General features: G+C 56.1%; 1 protein-coding gene across 1 annotated transcript; it reads right to left on the bottom strand.

Annotated features, from left to right (window-relative positions):
• Positions 1–2621: 2621 nt before the first annotated feature.
• Positions 2622–4628, bottom strand: LOC133924376 (uncharacterized). Its single transcript, XM_062369874.1, has one exon. The coding sequence runs from the start codon at positions 4391–4393 to the stop codon at positions 2954–2956; it is 1440 nt and encodes a 479-aa protein (XP_062225858.1). The 5' UTR covers positions 4394–4628; the 3' UTR covers positions 2622–2953.
• Positions 4629–16843: the final 12215 nt, after the last annotated feature.

Raw genomic sequence — 16843 nt, forward strand, 5'->3', positions numbered from 1 at the left:
CTACCTACCACCAAGGGCATTTTGATCCAGTCTTTTCTCCGTCTATTGAACGGTCATGATGCCTTCATGACTTAACTTTATCTTGATGCAAGCTTTGAGATGATACCACGTGCACTCCATCCTTTCATGGTTTCGAGGCCAAATCGAAAAACTGTCTTGCACGCTTCTCAAAGTGTGACTCATTGTCACTTGCTTTCACCTTAAACAAGCATCCTGATGTCAACACGTGTACTCCATCTTGCAATATTGACAGCCAATAATTCTCTCCCGCTCCTGATCTCTCGGGCCGCCTTGTCACTTGCACCGGCATCTGTTTTGCTTGACTTTGTCAACATGCCCTCTCCATCCACCTTTTCATGTTTTGCTTGATCTCTACGTGCACAGTTAGGACCATCCTTGACTTCGCCTGACCTTCTTGATCGTTCGGCACTAAGCACCTCGCTTAGTCCCGATCATCCCGTCGTCGATCGCCAAGTCGTATCCATCATCTGCATATCATAAGACAAGCACTAATGTATCTTCACCTCTATCGGAATATTGAGTAAAGGGGCATCCTGGCTAATAGGCCCCATGAGGGATGTGATAACCGACGGGGGATATATCCTGAACTTTGGCCCATCGCGCGACCAACCCTTGGCTCACACGACCAGTCTCCTAGCAATATAATATGGTCCCACGACCAGCCTTTGCCGGTCGCAGGACACCCATACCTAATCTGTCTAATCACATTTATTGATGTCTATTCAAGTATTTTCCTTCTCGAAGTACCTCCTCCAGCGAACAACATTGTGGCCGACGCAGATGGGTAGTGCCCCATCCCGTAGCATTAATTGCTACAAAGTGGAGTGTTACAGACCGACTTGCACCACGCGATGGATGGGACATGATCTGTAGAACGATCAGGCAAGTGAATGATTTTTGTAGGTATACTCACAAAGCGCAGAGACGGGACTGCTTGGCAGACGAACTTATAGGCACGGCGATGACAGGCTGGACGATCGAGGGAGGTAGGTGCGACAGCGTTCCATGGATGGGACATGCACGCAGAGCTCTTAGGACAAGTTGGGTTCACCCGGTTCTCCATGATGATGATCCAAGAATAGAATATCTGACCAGGCATGGGTCTGCTGAGCAGGACCCACTTGTAAGTTCTATTTCTCTCTAGTATATAAAGAGAGGGGGACCCGGTTTGTAAAGGGACAACGAAAGAGGAGTCGTAAAAACTCATCTGTAATCAGTTCATAAACTCTGATAACAAAATACACAGGATATATAGCTGTTATACTTAGGGAGGTCTGAACCTGGATAGTCCCTATGTTCTTGAGTTCATCACAAACATACGCACACCGTAAGCATTGTTCGCGCATCCATCGACCGGTACACCCCGGAATTATTGTCAGGAACTAACCCTTGACAAACTCCATCATAGATTAGTCAAATCAAAATTCTCGGTTGAAAAGCTCATCTCAGAAAAATCGTGAACGTCAGATAATCCGATGTGTATTATCCTCTAATCACCGGAACATCCAGCGTGTGCAATACTTCCTTCCCTGGCACACTCCTGGAAAACCCTCCGGTGTGCACACCTTCAATCGCCAGACCATCTGTCATGTACATCCTCACCGGACAAGCTTTGCATCCTCTCTGGAAAGATTCGTCCAACATGCACATCCTCCATCGCTGGACCATTCGGCATATAAAATCACACTAGATATACTTTGCAACCTCTCTGAAAAAATTAGTTCGACGTACTGTACTACCCATTGCCGGACTATCCAGTGTTTCAATGGACAAAACCCTTCGGCGTGAAATCTTTCTGGGCACTAGACCATATGGCATGTTCATTTCACTGGAAGTCAGACCAGTGATGGAGCTTGGGCCAAAATTCAGATGAGGCATATGAAGCTAAATAGGTTCCAACTAAACCATAGGGGAAGCCGAATCAATAAAATTTAAAATTGAACCTAAAATACACTATAAAGTACAGAATACACACTACAACATATATATAATTTGTTGGGCCAGGGGGTCACGACCCACTTTGACCACAACAATACTCTGTTCTTGCGTCGGAACATACGATGAGGCAAATTTTTTGAACTCGGAGACAAAAATATTAATTTTATTAGTCATGATGATAATTGCAATACATAGATATACTCATATAATTTCAAAATCACCAAACTAAATTAACAATATTATCAATCACTCATCATATATAAACAAATAATATTTTATCTTAGTTTCTCAACTGTAAACGAATTCAGTCGGTCACTAACCAATGGGATTCTCAATCTCACGGTTCTCTCACTTCATGCTTATTGTTGACGGATGGTGGAGTAGTATTTTGCTTATTGTTGACGTCTGTTTGGGACAGGCAGGATACATTTCTATGAATTTCGCGTATTCCAAACTGGCATTTGACTTCAACACGGCGTCCACCGGTGGACAGTCCAGAGCACTTGTTCGTGATTGCAATGAACATATTCGTCGTTGAGAGAGACCTCAAAGTGTTCAACGCCGGTAGCTGAGAGCCCGGGACTTGGCCAGCCTAGCCTGGCGAGGAAAGAGGAGAAATGATCGGGGTACAAATTGTCAAATTTGCTGCTGAGACAGATGAATTTCAAAGAATCAATCGTAGTATATATTAGACAATCCTTCCTTCCGCGTGACATGTACCTACACCGGACTCTGTCACCGGCGTGAGACCGACGGGAGAGGGAGAGCCCTACATGTCGGCGTCAGGCCGCTGACAGCCACCGTACGCGCAAACCAATCAACAATTGTTACAGTAGTATCTTGCTTTCAACTATTTCTACGGGTCCAAAAAATCAGCTCTTCAAATCAAAGCTTTGACAAACGCAGAAGAAAAGGAAATCTTCGGATTTGAACAAAGTTTGCCGCGCCACGCCGGTCCGAGTTTCGACGTTGAACGGCTCAACCGGCCCATCGATCAGCGGCGGACGGAGCCTCGCCGGCGCTCCTCGTACCAGCAGATGCAGCTCAGCGCGACGAGCACCTCCACGATGGCCGCCTCGGCCTTCTCCTTGTCCGCCCACCGCAGCGTCTGCAGCGCGTACACGCGCGGCGCGCCGTCGAACCGCCGCGTCCGGTCCATGTTCCGCTCCGACTGCCACTGCGCCGTGTCGCGCGCCATCGGGCCCAGCCACGCCATGATGCGGTCCACCGCCTCCTTCCACCCCTGTGCCAGACCGGCGTCCAGCGGTCCGGGGTCTCGCCACCACTCACGCAGCTTCGAACGCACCGCCGCGCGGAGCTTGGCCGGGAGCATCTCGTACATTTCCGCGCGTTCTGCGGCCGCCTCCTCCTGCCGCCCCTCGGCCTCCATCTGGAGTAGCTCCTCAGCGGAAACGATTACGTTCGCGTACTGCTGATCCAGCCCCGCGCCGCCGACAGTGCTGGGCGGCGCGTCCAGGATCTTGCGCCAGTCGGTGGTGGATTTCTGGCCGTATGGACGCAGGCCGATGATCGGGCACGAGTTGCTCATCGGCGGGTGGACGCGGGACGGCCCGTCACGGCGCGTGATCGGCCCCGACGACGCCTTCGCCTTCGCCAACCGCGGGTGCAGCAGCTTCGACAGCCGGGTCTGGACGCTATCCGTGGTGGCCGACGGCAGTGACGGCGGGAGGCCAGGCACGAATGGGCCGAAGATGGTGCAGATGCGGACGAACACGGCGCAGGCGGCGCGCGCCATGAGGCCGACGGCCTTCTCGTAGCTCTGGTTCCAGAGAGAATCCTCCATGAGGCGCCGCACCTTGACCCGCTGCGCCTTGAGCTCCTGCCGAAGTGACTCCGCCCCGGGCGACTCCCCGGCCTGCGCCGCCACCGCCGCCGCCGCCGCCACCGGCTGCACCGGGATCGGACCGCTGAGGCGGCTCCAGCCCCGGACGTCGATCTTCCGCTCGGCGACCTCCAGTTCATCGAGCGCCTCCATCTCGGAGCAGAGCTTGGCCGTGGCCGCGACAAGCCGCTCCATCTTCTTGGCCTTCACCCTGAGCCCCTTGGCCACGAGCGGGTCCAGCCGCGCGTCGGCCGCGCCGGCCTTGAAGCAGGCGTACACGCCGCCGAAGTCGATGCCGCACCGCAGGCCTAGCCGTGCGACGGCGGCGGCCGCCGCGTCCAGCGACACGACCAACTCCGCACAGGCCAGCCTGAGGAGGAACGCCTGGTCGGTGGAGTTAAGGTACGCCACGCCCGGCGACCGCATGGCGTCGGACCGCAGCCGGGAGACCTCCTGGTCCGACAGCGACCGGTGCAGCGACAGCAGCTTCGACATGGCCGCCGCCGCCTCGAACGCCAGGATCCCCAACGCCTCCTGCGGCCTCGCCGGCAGCCGCAGATCGACGGGGAGCCACGGCTTCTGCACAACCATGGATGATGCTGATCGAAGCTCCCGCCAGCAGAGCTTCTTGCTCTTGCAACCCTGATCGAAGCTCAACACTGCTCTCCTCAAAGATTTATAAGACCGGGCATGGAGAGATAGGTGATTCGCTAGGTACTCGCCTCACTGGTGTTCTTCGCTGGTGCACCACGATCCTCCACGCGGTTTTTAGCGGGTACAGGTTTGTTGGGTTGCTATGGGTGACTGGCCCTCTTATATACTGGAACTGCTGTTCTGTTCTAGCTAGCTGGGGCAGGGAGGAAAGAGAGAAAACGCGCGCAACTTAGGGGCAGCTCTAATACCACCTCTAACTGTTTTTCTTTCGTTTCGTTTTTTTTATTCTCTTCTTCATTTTTATTTTCTTTATTTTATCTCATCTTCAACGGTTTCTCTTCGAAGAGATTTTATAAAGAAAAATAAGAGAGAATCTCGTACTGAAGGGAATGATTTTAAAAATCCCTTCGTAAAAAGAATCGTGAAGGAAAACTATTGGAGCGCTGAATGGAACAAAATTCTTCACGAAGAGATTCTGGATCGCGAAGAAAATTCATTAGGTATGGTATAATAGTTGTAGATAGTAGCTACCTTTTATTATTATAGCATATAGAGAAAGAAATGAGTGGAGATGAAGATAAAACTAACGTGAACAAAAATCTTACTCACATGAAGAGAAATCTTGGAGAGCTAACTCTTAAAGAAAAGAAAATAAGAAATAAGAGGTAGCCCTAAGCATTATGGGATATAGGAAATTGGGAATAAACTATTTTGAAAAATATATTGAGAGAAATAAGATATAGTTGCTAAAGATAACTATCGGAGCTACCCTTATTGCTGCTCTAGAAGATACATAGAGAAGGAGACGGAGGAAAAATAATCTTACTAGACCTATTTAATATATTTAGAGTCTAAATCTAATTCATAACGTGACAGTTTATTATCATAAAACATATGATAAAAACAAATAAAATTATGTGTGATGAAACAATAAAAAAAATAAATTAGCATGTATCATAATATAAATTAGATTCGGATCATAAATATATTGAACTTTAAATTATTTTTTGAAACTGAGGTGAAGACAGTAGACGGGCACGAGGAGGACACGGTCGCCCGTGGGAATGCGCCGACCCACCGGTAGGTGCTTACCAGATGACGGGGCGTTCGTTGCCGCGTCAGATTGGAAAGCGCCGGCCTAGTTTATTCCCAGGTGTGGTTCGTGCGCTCGTGTTATTTTAACCCAGATTTCGGCCTGGCTCGGTCCGAGGTTACGGAGAAAGTATGTTTCTTAGCCCACTGGATTTGAGATTTTCTACCACTAATTCGTCAAGGGAACAGGTCGGAATTCTGGAGGACGAATCTGTTTCGTAGCATGCAGATTCCAACGAAATTTTGCATTCTAAACGGGCTTATTCTTAAGCCTATTATGAATTTGTTCGATACAACTCCAGCTCTAAACTCCACTATGAATCAGTATAGTGCTATGTCAAACACCTCCAACTCTACAAATCAACGTAGCAGAGTAGCCTGGAGCTAACTAAGAAAATAAATTACCATAGCATGGATCAGCGGAGCAGTGATTGAGGTACTCCGTGGATCTTATTTTTCAATGTGCTCCTGGAGTTGTGGGGTTATTACCCGTTAACGCCACTGGTTACACACCCGCGTACCACTTTGCTTCTCTCGTCCCTCTCGTCTCCTCTCGTCCCCCTCGCCTCTCTCGCAGGGAAAGAGGGCCAATTCCGATGGAGTGGATCTGGCACTGACGGCGATTACCAGGGCAGAGCAGCGCGAGCCAGCGGCCGACGAAGGCGGCCTGAAGTGGACGAAGCAGCAGATCCGGCCGTAAGTCGAGGGAGAGCTCCGTTGGTGGCGTGGATTTGTCAGGGAATCTATGCTGCGAGGAACACAAGCAAAAAGAGACACGCCACGCTATGGCATGCAGCGACGCACGACGGGCCAACAGAACCAGCGCATGACAGGATGACATATGACCCTGACGCGGAGGAGGAGTGGGATCCGGCCAGGGGAGCCACGGTCCGGATCGGGCGTGCTCGGCGCGTGACGGCCAGCGTGATGGCGCCGGGAGGCGGAGGTGAGCCGCTGGTCTGGATCGGGGTGACGCTCGGACAGGTAGGCAGAAGACGGATGTGTCACCAGGCGGCGCGGAGAGGACCCAAATCAGGTTGAGAAGAGAAGATCCGATAGCGGAGGGAGCCGGCCAAATCAGGCAGAGAGGACCCAAATGATCTTAGGATTAATTATTGTAGTCGTTTGAGAGAAAATGATAATATTCTACATTAAAAATATTTGTAGTCATTTGATTAATCCTAAGAATACGATCACACACTCACAAACGGTGTACATTACAATAACAAAACCAAATGTAGCACTGACAATTCAAAAAAAAACCTCATTCCCATAGCTGGAGCTAACCTGCTAGCAAAACACCACTAATAATAGCTCCAGCTCCACTGTAGATCTGCTCAATCATAAATTTCTAGAATAAAGCTGAAAAAACTGAAACAAAACTGTGACAAACAGATCCTTATATATTAGATTTCGGAGAATTTGGAGCTGTGCTGGTACACGAGGTTGACCATAATGATTAATTAGGAGGGACGGCGGGAATTCGGAGGTTTTTTTTACTATGCTTTCAAACCCGAATGCGTGTTGAATATCGTTTGCTTCATGAGTAACGCTATAGTTAGGATTATGACACCGCTGCGTTCTCATAATATTTCGTCCATCCTTTCTGGTCTCTGCTAAATTTTCTGGAAAGATGAATCACATGACCGGAATCAGCATTCAGTTGAATCTTGCATATGCACAAGGCACCTAGTGCATATGTTACATAGGAATTAAGTTATGTTACCATGAATAAATAGACAATTAGTACGGCCGCCTTGATGGAAGAAAATTGTCATAACTTTAGCCTACCTCTAGCCCATAATAGTCGAGCTAACAGCGACTTCATGGAACCGTGGAGCAAGCAGTTCACTTGCTTTTTCATTGACTTATGTGTGCATAGAAGGTAGGCAACTATGATTAAAACTAGGCTAGCTAGTGCAAACAAATTCAGTGAAAGTATGTGCCGAATCTCCAAATATTCATAAAATATACCATAACTAGGGGAGGGCAAGCTCTATTACTATATCCATGAGAATAGTCAGATTGGCACATTTTGCTGCGTCAGTACAGGAGATTGCATCATCTGTATTTTTTATTCTAAACATTCACAGATTGCGATACGGAAGTATAAGGAAGATTACATTATACAACAATATAATGTTACATTGATAATATCAAGTGCTAATGTACATTGTAGTTGGTTCAACTGTACGGTCCTGTTAAAATCATAACATGGTCTTTCGAAGTTTAGCATTACATAATTCAAGGAAGGCTCAAAAGATATGACAGAGTTAATCAAGCATCTTGAGCTATATAATTTTGAAAATAGAAAGCTCATAGACATAGTATTTCATCCTTCCATTCATTGAAGAATACAATGTGCGAGTTGCATTCAAAATATTAGAGAATTTCATAATCTTTTGCTAATCCTAGGGGTTGAGAGCTCCTAGAAGAGTAAATAAAAGAAAAGAACAAAAAAAAGGGAAAAAAGAAAAAAGAAAAGGAAAGGAAAAAATAAGAGGAAAGGCCGGCTCTTTTAGTTATGGGCTGCAATGGCCTATTCCTTCCATTTCGGCCTGGCTTGTTCCTTTTCTCAGATGCCACCGCCTCTCTCAGTCCTCTCCTCCTCCATCCGAGCGTGCCCCAATCTCCATTGCTTGAGCCGCACTACTTGACTCACACCGCTTGAGTCGCTGCTCTCTTTCTCTCTCTTTCCCTGAACCAAATGGCTCTCCTTGAGCTCCTCTTTCTCGATCTCTTCTGTCATAGCGTCTGTGCCCCAAATCTATGCCCGTCCCAAGGCTCTACCGTCCAAATCAAATGCAAAAGCGGGTTTCTCGTCCACATCGGAGTCAAGATCTGTTGCCCCCGTGCCTGGAGCTGCTGTCCTCGCCACCAATTTGTATCTCTCTCTCACCCTCCCACAAGCTCTCATCCGCTCTTGTCGGAGGGTGAACTCCTGTCGCAGGGATCCCGAGAGACCCCTTGTCGGAGAGTGAACTCCTGTCGCAGGGATCCCGAGAGACCCCTCTTTAGAGATTCGGCCGGGGGGATGATCCTAGAAAAGCTTGTACGGGAAAACGAGCGGGAACGGAAGTGAATGCGATGGCTTGCGGGTACACCGGGTTTTTGGACAGGTTCGGGCCGCGCGGGGGCGTAACACCCTACTCCTGTATGAGTGTTATATCTATCCTTGAAGGGGATCCTTCAAGGATATATCTGGTTCTCAAAGGAGAGCTGTTTACAAAGAGCTGGAGGCTCTTATGTTCTAGCTAGCTGGTCTCTTGATCGTCTTGCGATCGGGGGCTGTTATTTTCTTGTTCTTCGACTGACTCTCTCCTCTCTTTTGGTGTCCTCTATCCTTTCCTTTTATAGATGCGCCGACCTCGACATATCCTGAATGGGAAAGAGGGGACGCGAATGCCCGGGTGCCACGGAGAAAGGCGTAATCATTTCATTTTGGCGAAGTGACAGGGGCGGTGGAGGAAGGCGGCGTGCATTCGACCACCAGCCGCTGCGGAAGCTTCGGGGTGCTCTGAAAAGGGCCCACCGGACAGCCTCAGAGGTGCCCGGTGCGCCCACCCTGTCTTGTTCTCCTGCCAGGGCAGGGTGGCAGGCCGAGCGCTTCGACTCTGGCGACGTTATCCCGAGGCGCGCAGGCGAAAACGGGACGGGACCCGTGCATTTAATGGACCCACGCCCCCCTGCCAGTGCATGGCAGGGTCTGACACTGGAGCGTGGGCAGCCGAGAATGTCAGGATGTCAGAATGTCAGGCCACGCGCGCCTATTAAATGCGGCATCGGGCCTTTGACTGGATGACACCCTGACGACGGGGCCCTTTGAGTCTTTGAATGACCTTGCGCGAACCTTCTGGGGACCGAGTCCTCGGGGGCTGCCACGTGCAGCCCCGAGCACCCTCTCCCGAGCACCTTGGAAGGACCTTCGGGGCACCGAGTCCTCGGGGGCTGCCACGTGCAGCCCCGAGTACTCTCTCCCGAGTACTTCGGTGGGACCTTCGGGGCACCGAGTCCTCGGGGGCTGCCACGTGCAGCCCCGAGTACTCTCTCCCGAGTACTTCAGCGGGACCTTCGGGGTACCGAGTCCTCGGGGGCTGCCACGTGCAACCCCGAGCACTCTCTCCCGAGCACCTTGGCGGGACCTTCGGGGTACCGAGTCCTCGGGGGCTGCCACGTGCAACCCCGAGCACTCTTTCCCGAGCACCTTGGAGGGACCTTCGGGGTACCGAGTCCTCGGGGGCTGCCACGTGCAACCCCGAGCACTCTCTCCCGAGCACCTTGGAGGGACCTTCGGGGCACCGAGTCCTCGGGGGCTGCCACGTGCAACCCCGAGCACTCTCTCCCGGGCACCTTGGAAGGACCTTCGGGGCACCGAGTCCTCGGGGGCTGCCACGTGCAGCCCCGAGTACTCTCTCCCGAGTACTTCGGTGGGACCTTCGGGGTACCGAGTCCTCGGGGGCTGCCACGTGCAACCCCGAGCACTCTCTCCCGAGCACCTTGGCGGGACCTTCGGAGTACCGAGTCCTCGGGGGCTGCCACGTGCAACCCCGAGCACTCTTTCCCGAGCACCTTGGAGGGACCTTCGGGGTACCGAGTCCTCGGGGGCTGCCACGTGCAACCCCGAGCACTCTCTCCCGAGCACCTTGGAGGGACCTTCGGGGTACCGAGTCCTCGGGGGCTGCCACGTGCAACCCCGAGCACTCTCTCCCGAGCACCTTGGCGGGACCTTCGGGGTACCGAGTCCTCGGGGGCTGCCACGTGCAACCCCGAGCACTCTTTCCCGAGCACCTTGGAGGGACCTTCGGGGTACCGAGTCCTCGGGGGCTGCCACGTGCAACCCCGAGCACTCTCTCCCGAGCACCTTGGAGGGACCTTCGGGGTACCGAGTCCTCGGGGGCTGCCACGTGCAACCCCGAGCACTCTCTCCCGAGCACCTTGGAGGGACCTTCGGGGCACCGAGTCCTCGGGGGCTGCCACGTGCAACCCCGAGCACTCTCTCCCGGGCACCTTGGAGGGACCTTCGGGGTACCGAGTCCTCGGGGGCTGCCACGTGCAACCCCGAGCACTCTCTCCCGAGCACCTTGGAGGGACCTTCGGGGCACCGAGTCCTCGGGGGCTGCCACGTGCAACCCCGAGCACTCTCTCCCGGGCACCTTGGAGGGACCTTCGGGGTACCGAGTCCTCGGGGGCTGCCACGTGCAACCCCGAGCACTCTCTCCCGGGACTCTGCTTCCACCTATCTTGCAGGGTGGTGATATGTGGTGGACGGCCGGTCTGGCCTCGGGACTTAGGGACCCCTGGTTCTAAATACACCGACAGTAGCCCCCGGGCCCGTTTGGCAGCTGATGGGACAGAGACTGCGAATGGGCCCTTCGTCGCGACCGAGGCCAAGGCGGCCAAGGCGGGCCGGATGCCATGTGGCAAACCTTCGAGAGGTGGCCCCTGTGGTTTTTAGACATCAAGCAGGCCCCAACGGGAAAATGAGTGGACGCGTGTCCATACAACTTCCGAGGGGCGTGATAATCATACGGGCGACCCGCGCGGTTGTCGCGCAGATTGAGGAAAATACGCCTGGCAAACGCTGACATCGTGCGATCGGCGGGAGATTCGCCTGACAGTTGTGCCAACCGAGGCGACGCTTCGCCGAGCGAACCGTCGGGGCGGCAGTTTTTGAATTTTGAGATATAAAAGGGGGATCGGATCGGTCCGTTCCCCTTTTTCACGCTCCCTCGCACTCGCGCTCCTGCTTCCTTCGTGCTTCGAAGCCCTAGGAAAATCCCAGGCAAACGGAGCGTTCCTCCTTCTCCCCCTCTCCACCACCGAAAATCACCTTCCACTCCGCCGAGATGACGAGGGTTGGAGGGGGACGCCGGGATAGGACTCCGGTCAGCATCTTGCCGGAATCCCGCCTGAGGAATGAGGAGGCGGCGGATAAAATCAAGAAGCTGCTGGTGCCGGAGGGTCAGGAAGGCGCTGTGGTGGTGAGGCCGGCGACTCTGACGCCGACGACGACCGTTCCTGGACGAACCGTCCTCTTCACCTCCTTCGTGGCGGCGGGGCTGGTGCCGCCGTTCTCCGCCTTCTTCCTGCAAGTGCTGGAGACGTACGGCATCCAAATGGCGCACCTAAGCCCCAATTCCGTCGTGGCGTTGGCGGTCTTCGCACATCTCTGCGAAATGTTCGTGGGGGTGATGCCGTCGGCGACGCTGCTTCGCCACTTCTTCGTCCTTCGGCCGGTGGGGAAGAAGAGGGGGCACTCCACGGCGGACGTCGCGGGGTGCTGCAACCTTCGGCTCCGGGAAGGCCTGGGGGACCATTATATTCCCCAGGTGGTGCGCAGCAAGTGGGAGGAATGGCGACGGGACTGGTTCTTCGTCGACATCGACCCCCACGAGCGGCTCGAACTGCCAGAGAAGGCGGCGGAACCTCGGCGATCAACGTGGGAGGCGCCGCCGCCAGAAGATGCGAGGCTAAAGCCGGTGCTGGAGCGCATCTTGGAGCTGCGCGAGTCCGGGCTGACCTCTGTCATGGTGGTCGTGGACTTCCTGCGTCGACGACTGGCGCCCTTGCGGGAGCGGGCCCGACCAAGCTGGTTCTACACCGGGCCGGAGGACATCACTAGGACCCAGATCGGCGTGAGTTGGGATCTGGGGCTTGCGGAGCTGCGAGGGATGACCCGAGTGATCACCGGGTCGGAGGACATGAGCCGGGCGGAGCTCCCGTGGCCGGAGATGGCGCTCTGCGCCCATCCCGACCGGGTGGCTATCATGAGGCGGCTGCCGGAGTTTGATGCCCAAGGGCCTGTGGACCGGCCAAGAAGCCGGAGTCCCGAGGCCTCTGAGCTCCCCGGACTGGAAGAACTCCTGGACGAGGAGGTTGCCGGCAGCTCGGCGCAGGCTGGCGACGGGGCCGCCACAAGCAGTAGCCGCCGCGCCAGAGAAGAGGGCGCCCCTGAAGCTGCTGAAGAGTTGACGCCGGGAGACCGGGGAAAACGACCCCGGGCCTTGATCCTGTTGCCGGAGTCTCCGCCGTCGCCGATGGCGGCGGCGGCGTTTCCGGTGCTGGAGCCGCGCCTGGTGCGGATGGGGCCCGCGCCGACGCCGGCGACCTGCGCGGCGGAGACCGAGACTCGTACGGCGGCACCCGAGGCCCGTGCAGTGGCCCAGCCGAGCCCCCAGCGGAAGAGGCGGCGGGAGGGGTCCGGACCGACGGCACCGGACCCGGACATCAGGCTCCCAGCGGCTAAATGGCGGTATCGGTGAGTCATTTTTCTTGCTTTTCCATGGGCCCTCTCGGCCCGAACTAAGTTTTGACAACTTTTACTTGTATCCCGTAGGCCGGCCGCAGGCGTTGTGGCGACAGAGAGGGAGCAGGCGCCAAGGCCAGAGCCGAACCTGCCCGCTGCGCCAGCGGAGGCCAGTGTAGGAACGGCGGAGGCGCCAACCGACGTGGCGGCCATAGGGAGAGAGGCGGTGGCGGCGACTACCGGAAGGGCGCCGGCGGAGCCTACCCCGGGCACGGAGAGCCCGGGGCGGAGAACGGTGGAGGCGGACGCCTCGCCGAGGCCGGTGGGCAAGGCGGCTGATGCGGGAACGCAGCTGCCGTCCGAGGCCTTGGCTCCGGAGGAGCCTACCCCGGGCAGGCAGAGCCCGGGGCGGATGGCGGCACGGGGCCCGGTGGAGAACTCGGCCCCCCTGGAGGCATCCGGCGGAGAAGCCTGGGACCCACCGGCGCTCGCAGTGCCTGGCCGGCCTGCCGATCCCCTCTTGGCCGCCATTGAAGGCGTCCAAGCCGCAGTCGGGCAGTTGGGCGCGGCGGTGGAGGCCAAGGAGGGGGAGCTCGAGGCCGAGCACGCCCGCCTGGTACTGGAGAAGGCGCAGCTGGCGGGCGCCCGAGAGGAGGCCCGTGCGGCAGCCGCGCGGGAGCAGAAGCTCCTGGAGGACATCCGTGCGGAAGCCGCGCGGGAACGAGAAGGCCTGAGGACCGCGCGGGCAGAGGCCGCGCGGGAACGAGAAGACGCCACCCGCCTGGCTGAGGCGTCGAGGCAGCAGGCTGCCGAGGCCCTTGCCAGGATGGGGCAGGCGCAGGTGAGGGAGGCGGCAGTCACGGCCCGGGAACGACTTGCAGAGGAGCGGCAGGCCGAGCTGGCCCGCCGAGAGGGCGCGGTCGAGAAAACGCGCGCCGACCTCCAGCGCTGGGAAGACGACCTCCAGAAGATCAGAGGAGAAGTCAAGCGCTGGGAAGAGGACGTCTCCATCCGGGAAGTGGATAACGGGCTATTAGCGTCTGATCTCGGAGCCCGGGAGGATTCGGTGGTCCAGCAAGAGGAGGTGCTGGCCCGGCGGGAGAATGAGCTGAGTCGCCGGGAAGGCGAACTGAATCGCCGAGAGGGCGAGCTGAGTCGCCGGGAGGGCGAAGCCGCTGCCGCGGCGGCCACCGCGGCCACCAGGGCGGAAGAAAATGCGAAACACGAGGCGGAACTGACCGCCCGTGAACAAGCCCTATCCGAGATGATGGCTAAGGCGAAGCAGGATGCCGTCCTCGCCGCAGCTGGCGGTTCTTCCGGTCCGGCCGAGGACCAGGGTCTCGAGGCACAGCTGCGGGCCGCCAGGGAGAAGCTCGAGGCAGCCTTTGTTTCGCGGGTCAACCTCGTGCAGATGCTGGAGGATATACTCCGGCGGATGCGACGGGCCATGGAGAAAGGTGGTCTTGGGCGGCTTGTCGGCGACACGAAGGGCGACGGCCCCGCACGACAAGTGTTGGAGCTGCAGCAGGTCTGCGAGCGCCTCGAGACCCTGCCCTGGGCAGTTCAGGAACTTGCCGCCCGGGAGGGGCGTGGCTTGGCCCAAGCCGTGGCCGAGCATGTCCTGGCCTGCTACCGAAGCAGGGACCCGGACTTCCCATTGGAGCCGGCGCGGGAGGGAGTGGTCGAGGCTGAGGAGGATGTCGCCCGAGCAGCGGTTAGGAGTACCGCCTCTGTGGTGGCGGCCGGCTTCAGGCGAGAGGTGCCGCCACCGCCAGCCCCCGGGGACGACTCAGAGGACTCAGCCGACGCCTCTGCCGCTGACTAGGCCTTCGGCGCCCTTTTTTCTTTTGTTGTAGATGCAGGAGTGAATATTAGGAGTGAAACCTTAGAAAAAATGCTTTGTCTATGTCTTGTGAATATAATGGCAGCTTTTCCTTGGGCTCGCAACTCCAATTTCTCTGTATGTTTGATGTTTCCTCTGGCGCTCCGCCTGGAAGTCCCGAGGAGTACTCAGTCGGGCCGCTCCCGACCTTCCCATCCCCGAGAAATGAAGTTGTTCTGGTTGCTGGCGTTGGCGCAGCCAGCCTTCAAGCTCTCGCGAGTCCGTACTGCCTAGTTTAAGAAACAAAGACACAGACTCCCTTGCTCGGGAGATGGAACGGCCCTGCCCGGAACACGCCGTGCCCAGCGAACACCTTTTCACTTTGCGACCACTCAGCTGGTAGAAGGGAGACGCGTGCGGGCGAGAATGTGACCAAAAGTCCTCGCGGTCCGGTGGTGCCCGGGCTCAAAATGGGCCGGACCGAGCACTGACAGCCCGCCCTCAAGGCCTGAGCTCCGGACTACTCGAGCAGCTCGAGTGATAGGATTACCCAGGGCACCTGAGGACTCGGTAGTGCTCGGGGTCCTTAAAAGCGGACCGAACACCACGACCACCACGAAGGGCTTCGGTCAGACGTTACCGTACGCACGGTACTCCTTTCTACGAACCGCTCTGTCGTTCTGGAAAAAGCCGACACGTGGCAGGGTTTTTGCGTGCCAAGAGACCACCTCGCCGAGCAGATTAAAGCGCAAGAGCCCCCGAGAATGACTCGGGAACATAAATTTACTTAAAGCAGACTTGTCTGAACATAACCACTCACCGGACAGCCGTCGGCCTTCCGGCCAGCCGACCCAGAAGGGGTTGATTCCGAGCTCGGGGGCCCGGGGACTTGATCCTTTCAACGGGGCGCCCGAGCGCCCAGAGTCATACGAGGCTCCTAGGGTCGGGTGATCTCGACCACCCAAGCCTAGGCGGTAGGACCACCCGAAGACCCTTGGGGCCGACCAGAGACCGGGGCATTGAAGCCCTCGCGGCCGAACTGCTTGTGATTGCCGACCTGTGACTTAAGAGAGAGAATATAGAATTTCTTTGTCTGGTGCGCTCTGTTAGTGCGGTACTTGCCATAGACTGCTCTCGTTTTTTCGACCCGAGACCTCTCGAATACCCGAACCGGCAGACAAAGGCGGACAGAGGCATAACCTAGAGGTCCTATGGTTCGGTGGCGCCCGGGTATGACAGGCCAGACCGAGCACCGACAGCCCGCTCCGAGGGCCTGAGCTCCGGCCTACTCGAGCAGCTCGAGTGATGGGATTACTCAGAGCGCCCCGAAACTCGGTTAGTGCCCGGGAGCCCGTCACGGCACCGAACACCACAGCCTACCATGTCGGACGTAAGTCAGCGGCGACTGCTCGTATGTATACCGATTGGGATTCTTTTGTCAACGGGAAAAAATGAGAGAGCGAACTTTTTCTCGCACAACCGAGCACCTCACCAGACAGATTAAACATAGGGAATCCAGAGATATAATTTGACATAGTGATTGGTTATTAAAATACTGAATATACGATATTTACAAGGTTGGGTGACAGTAATTTACCACACTGGGCGAAGCCTCCAAACTGCTCGGGCGGGGAAAAGCCCCCGGCCTTATCAACCTGAACCGCGAGCTTGACCGTCTACGGGTAGAAGCGTCGAAGATGCTCGATGTTCCACGGATTCGGGAGTGGCTGTCCTTCCTCCGTAGCCAACCTGAAAGAACCTGCCCGGGGGACCGCGACTACGGTGAAAGGACCTTCCCACACAGGGGACAACTTATTCATTCCTTCGCGCGACTGGATGCGTCGGAGAACTAGGTCCCCCACCTCGAGAGACCGGGCTCGGATGTGGCGCAGATGATAACGCCGCAGACTCTGCTGGTACCGAGCCGCCCGGACAGCAGAACGCCGCCGGCGCTCTTCCAGGTAGTCTACGTCGTCGCGCCTTTGATGCTCCTGCTCGCCCTCAGAGTATGCGTGTACTCGAGGAGAGCCTAGAGTAAGCTCGGAGGGGAGGACCGCTTCGGCGCCGTAGACGAGGAAGAAAGGAGTTTCCCCGGTAGCGCGGCTTGGCGTAGTCCGGTTGGCCCATAGCACGGCTGGCAGCTCATCCACCCATCCCTTCCCATGCTTAGCGAGCACGTCATAGGTCCGGGTCTTGAGGCCCTTTAGTATCTCCGCGTTGGCACGCT

The sequence above is a fragment of the Phragmites australis genome, chromosome 1, assembly GCF_958298935.1.
Source record: "Phragmites australis chromosome 1, lpPhrAust1.1, whole genome shotgun sequence".
Classification (NCBI taxonomy): Eukaryota; Viridiplantae; Streptophyta; class Magnoliopsida; order Poales; family Poaceae; genus Phragmites; species Phragmites australis.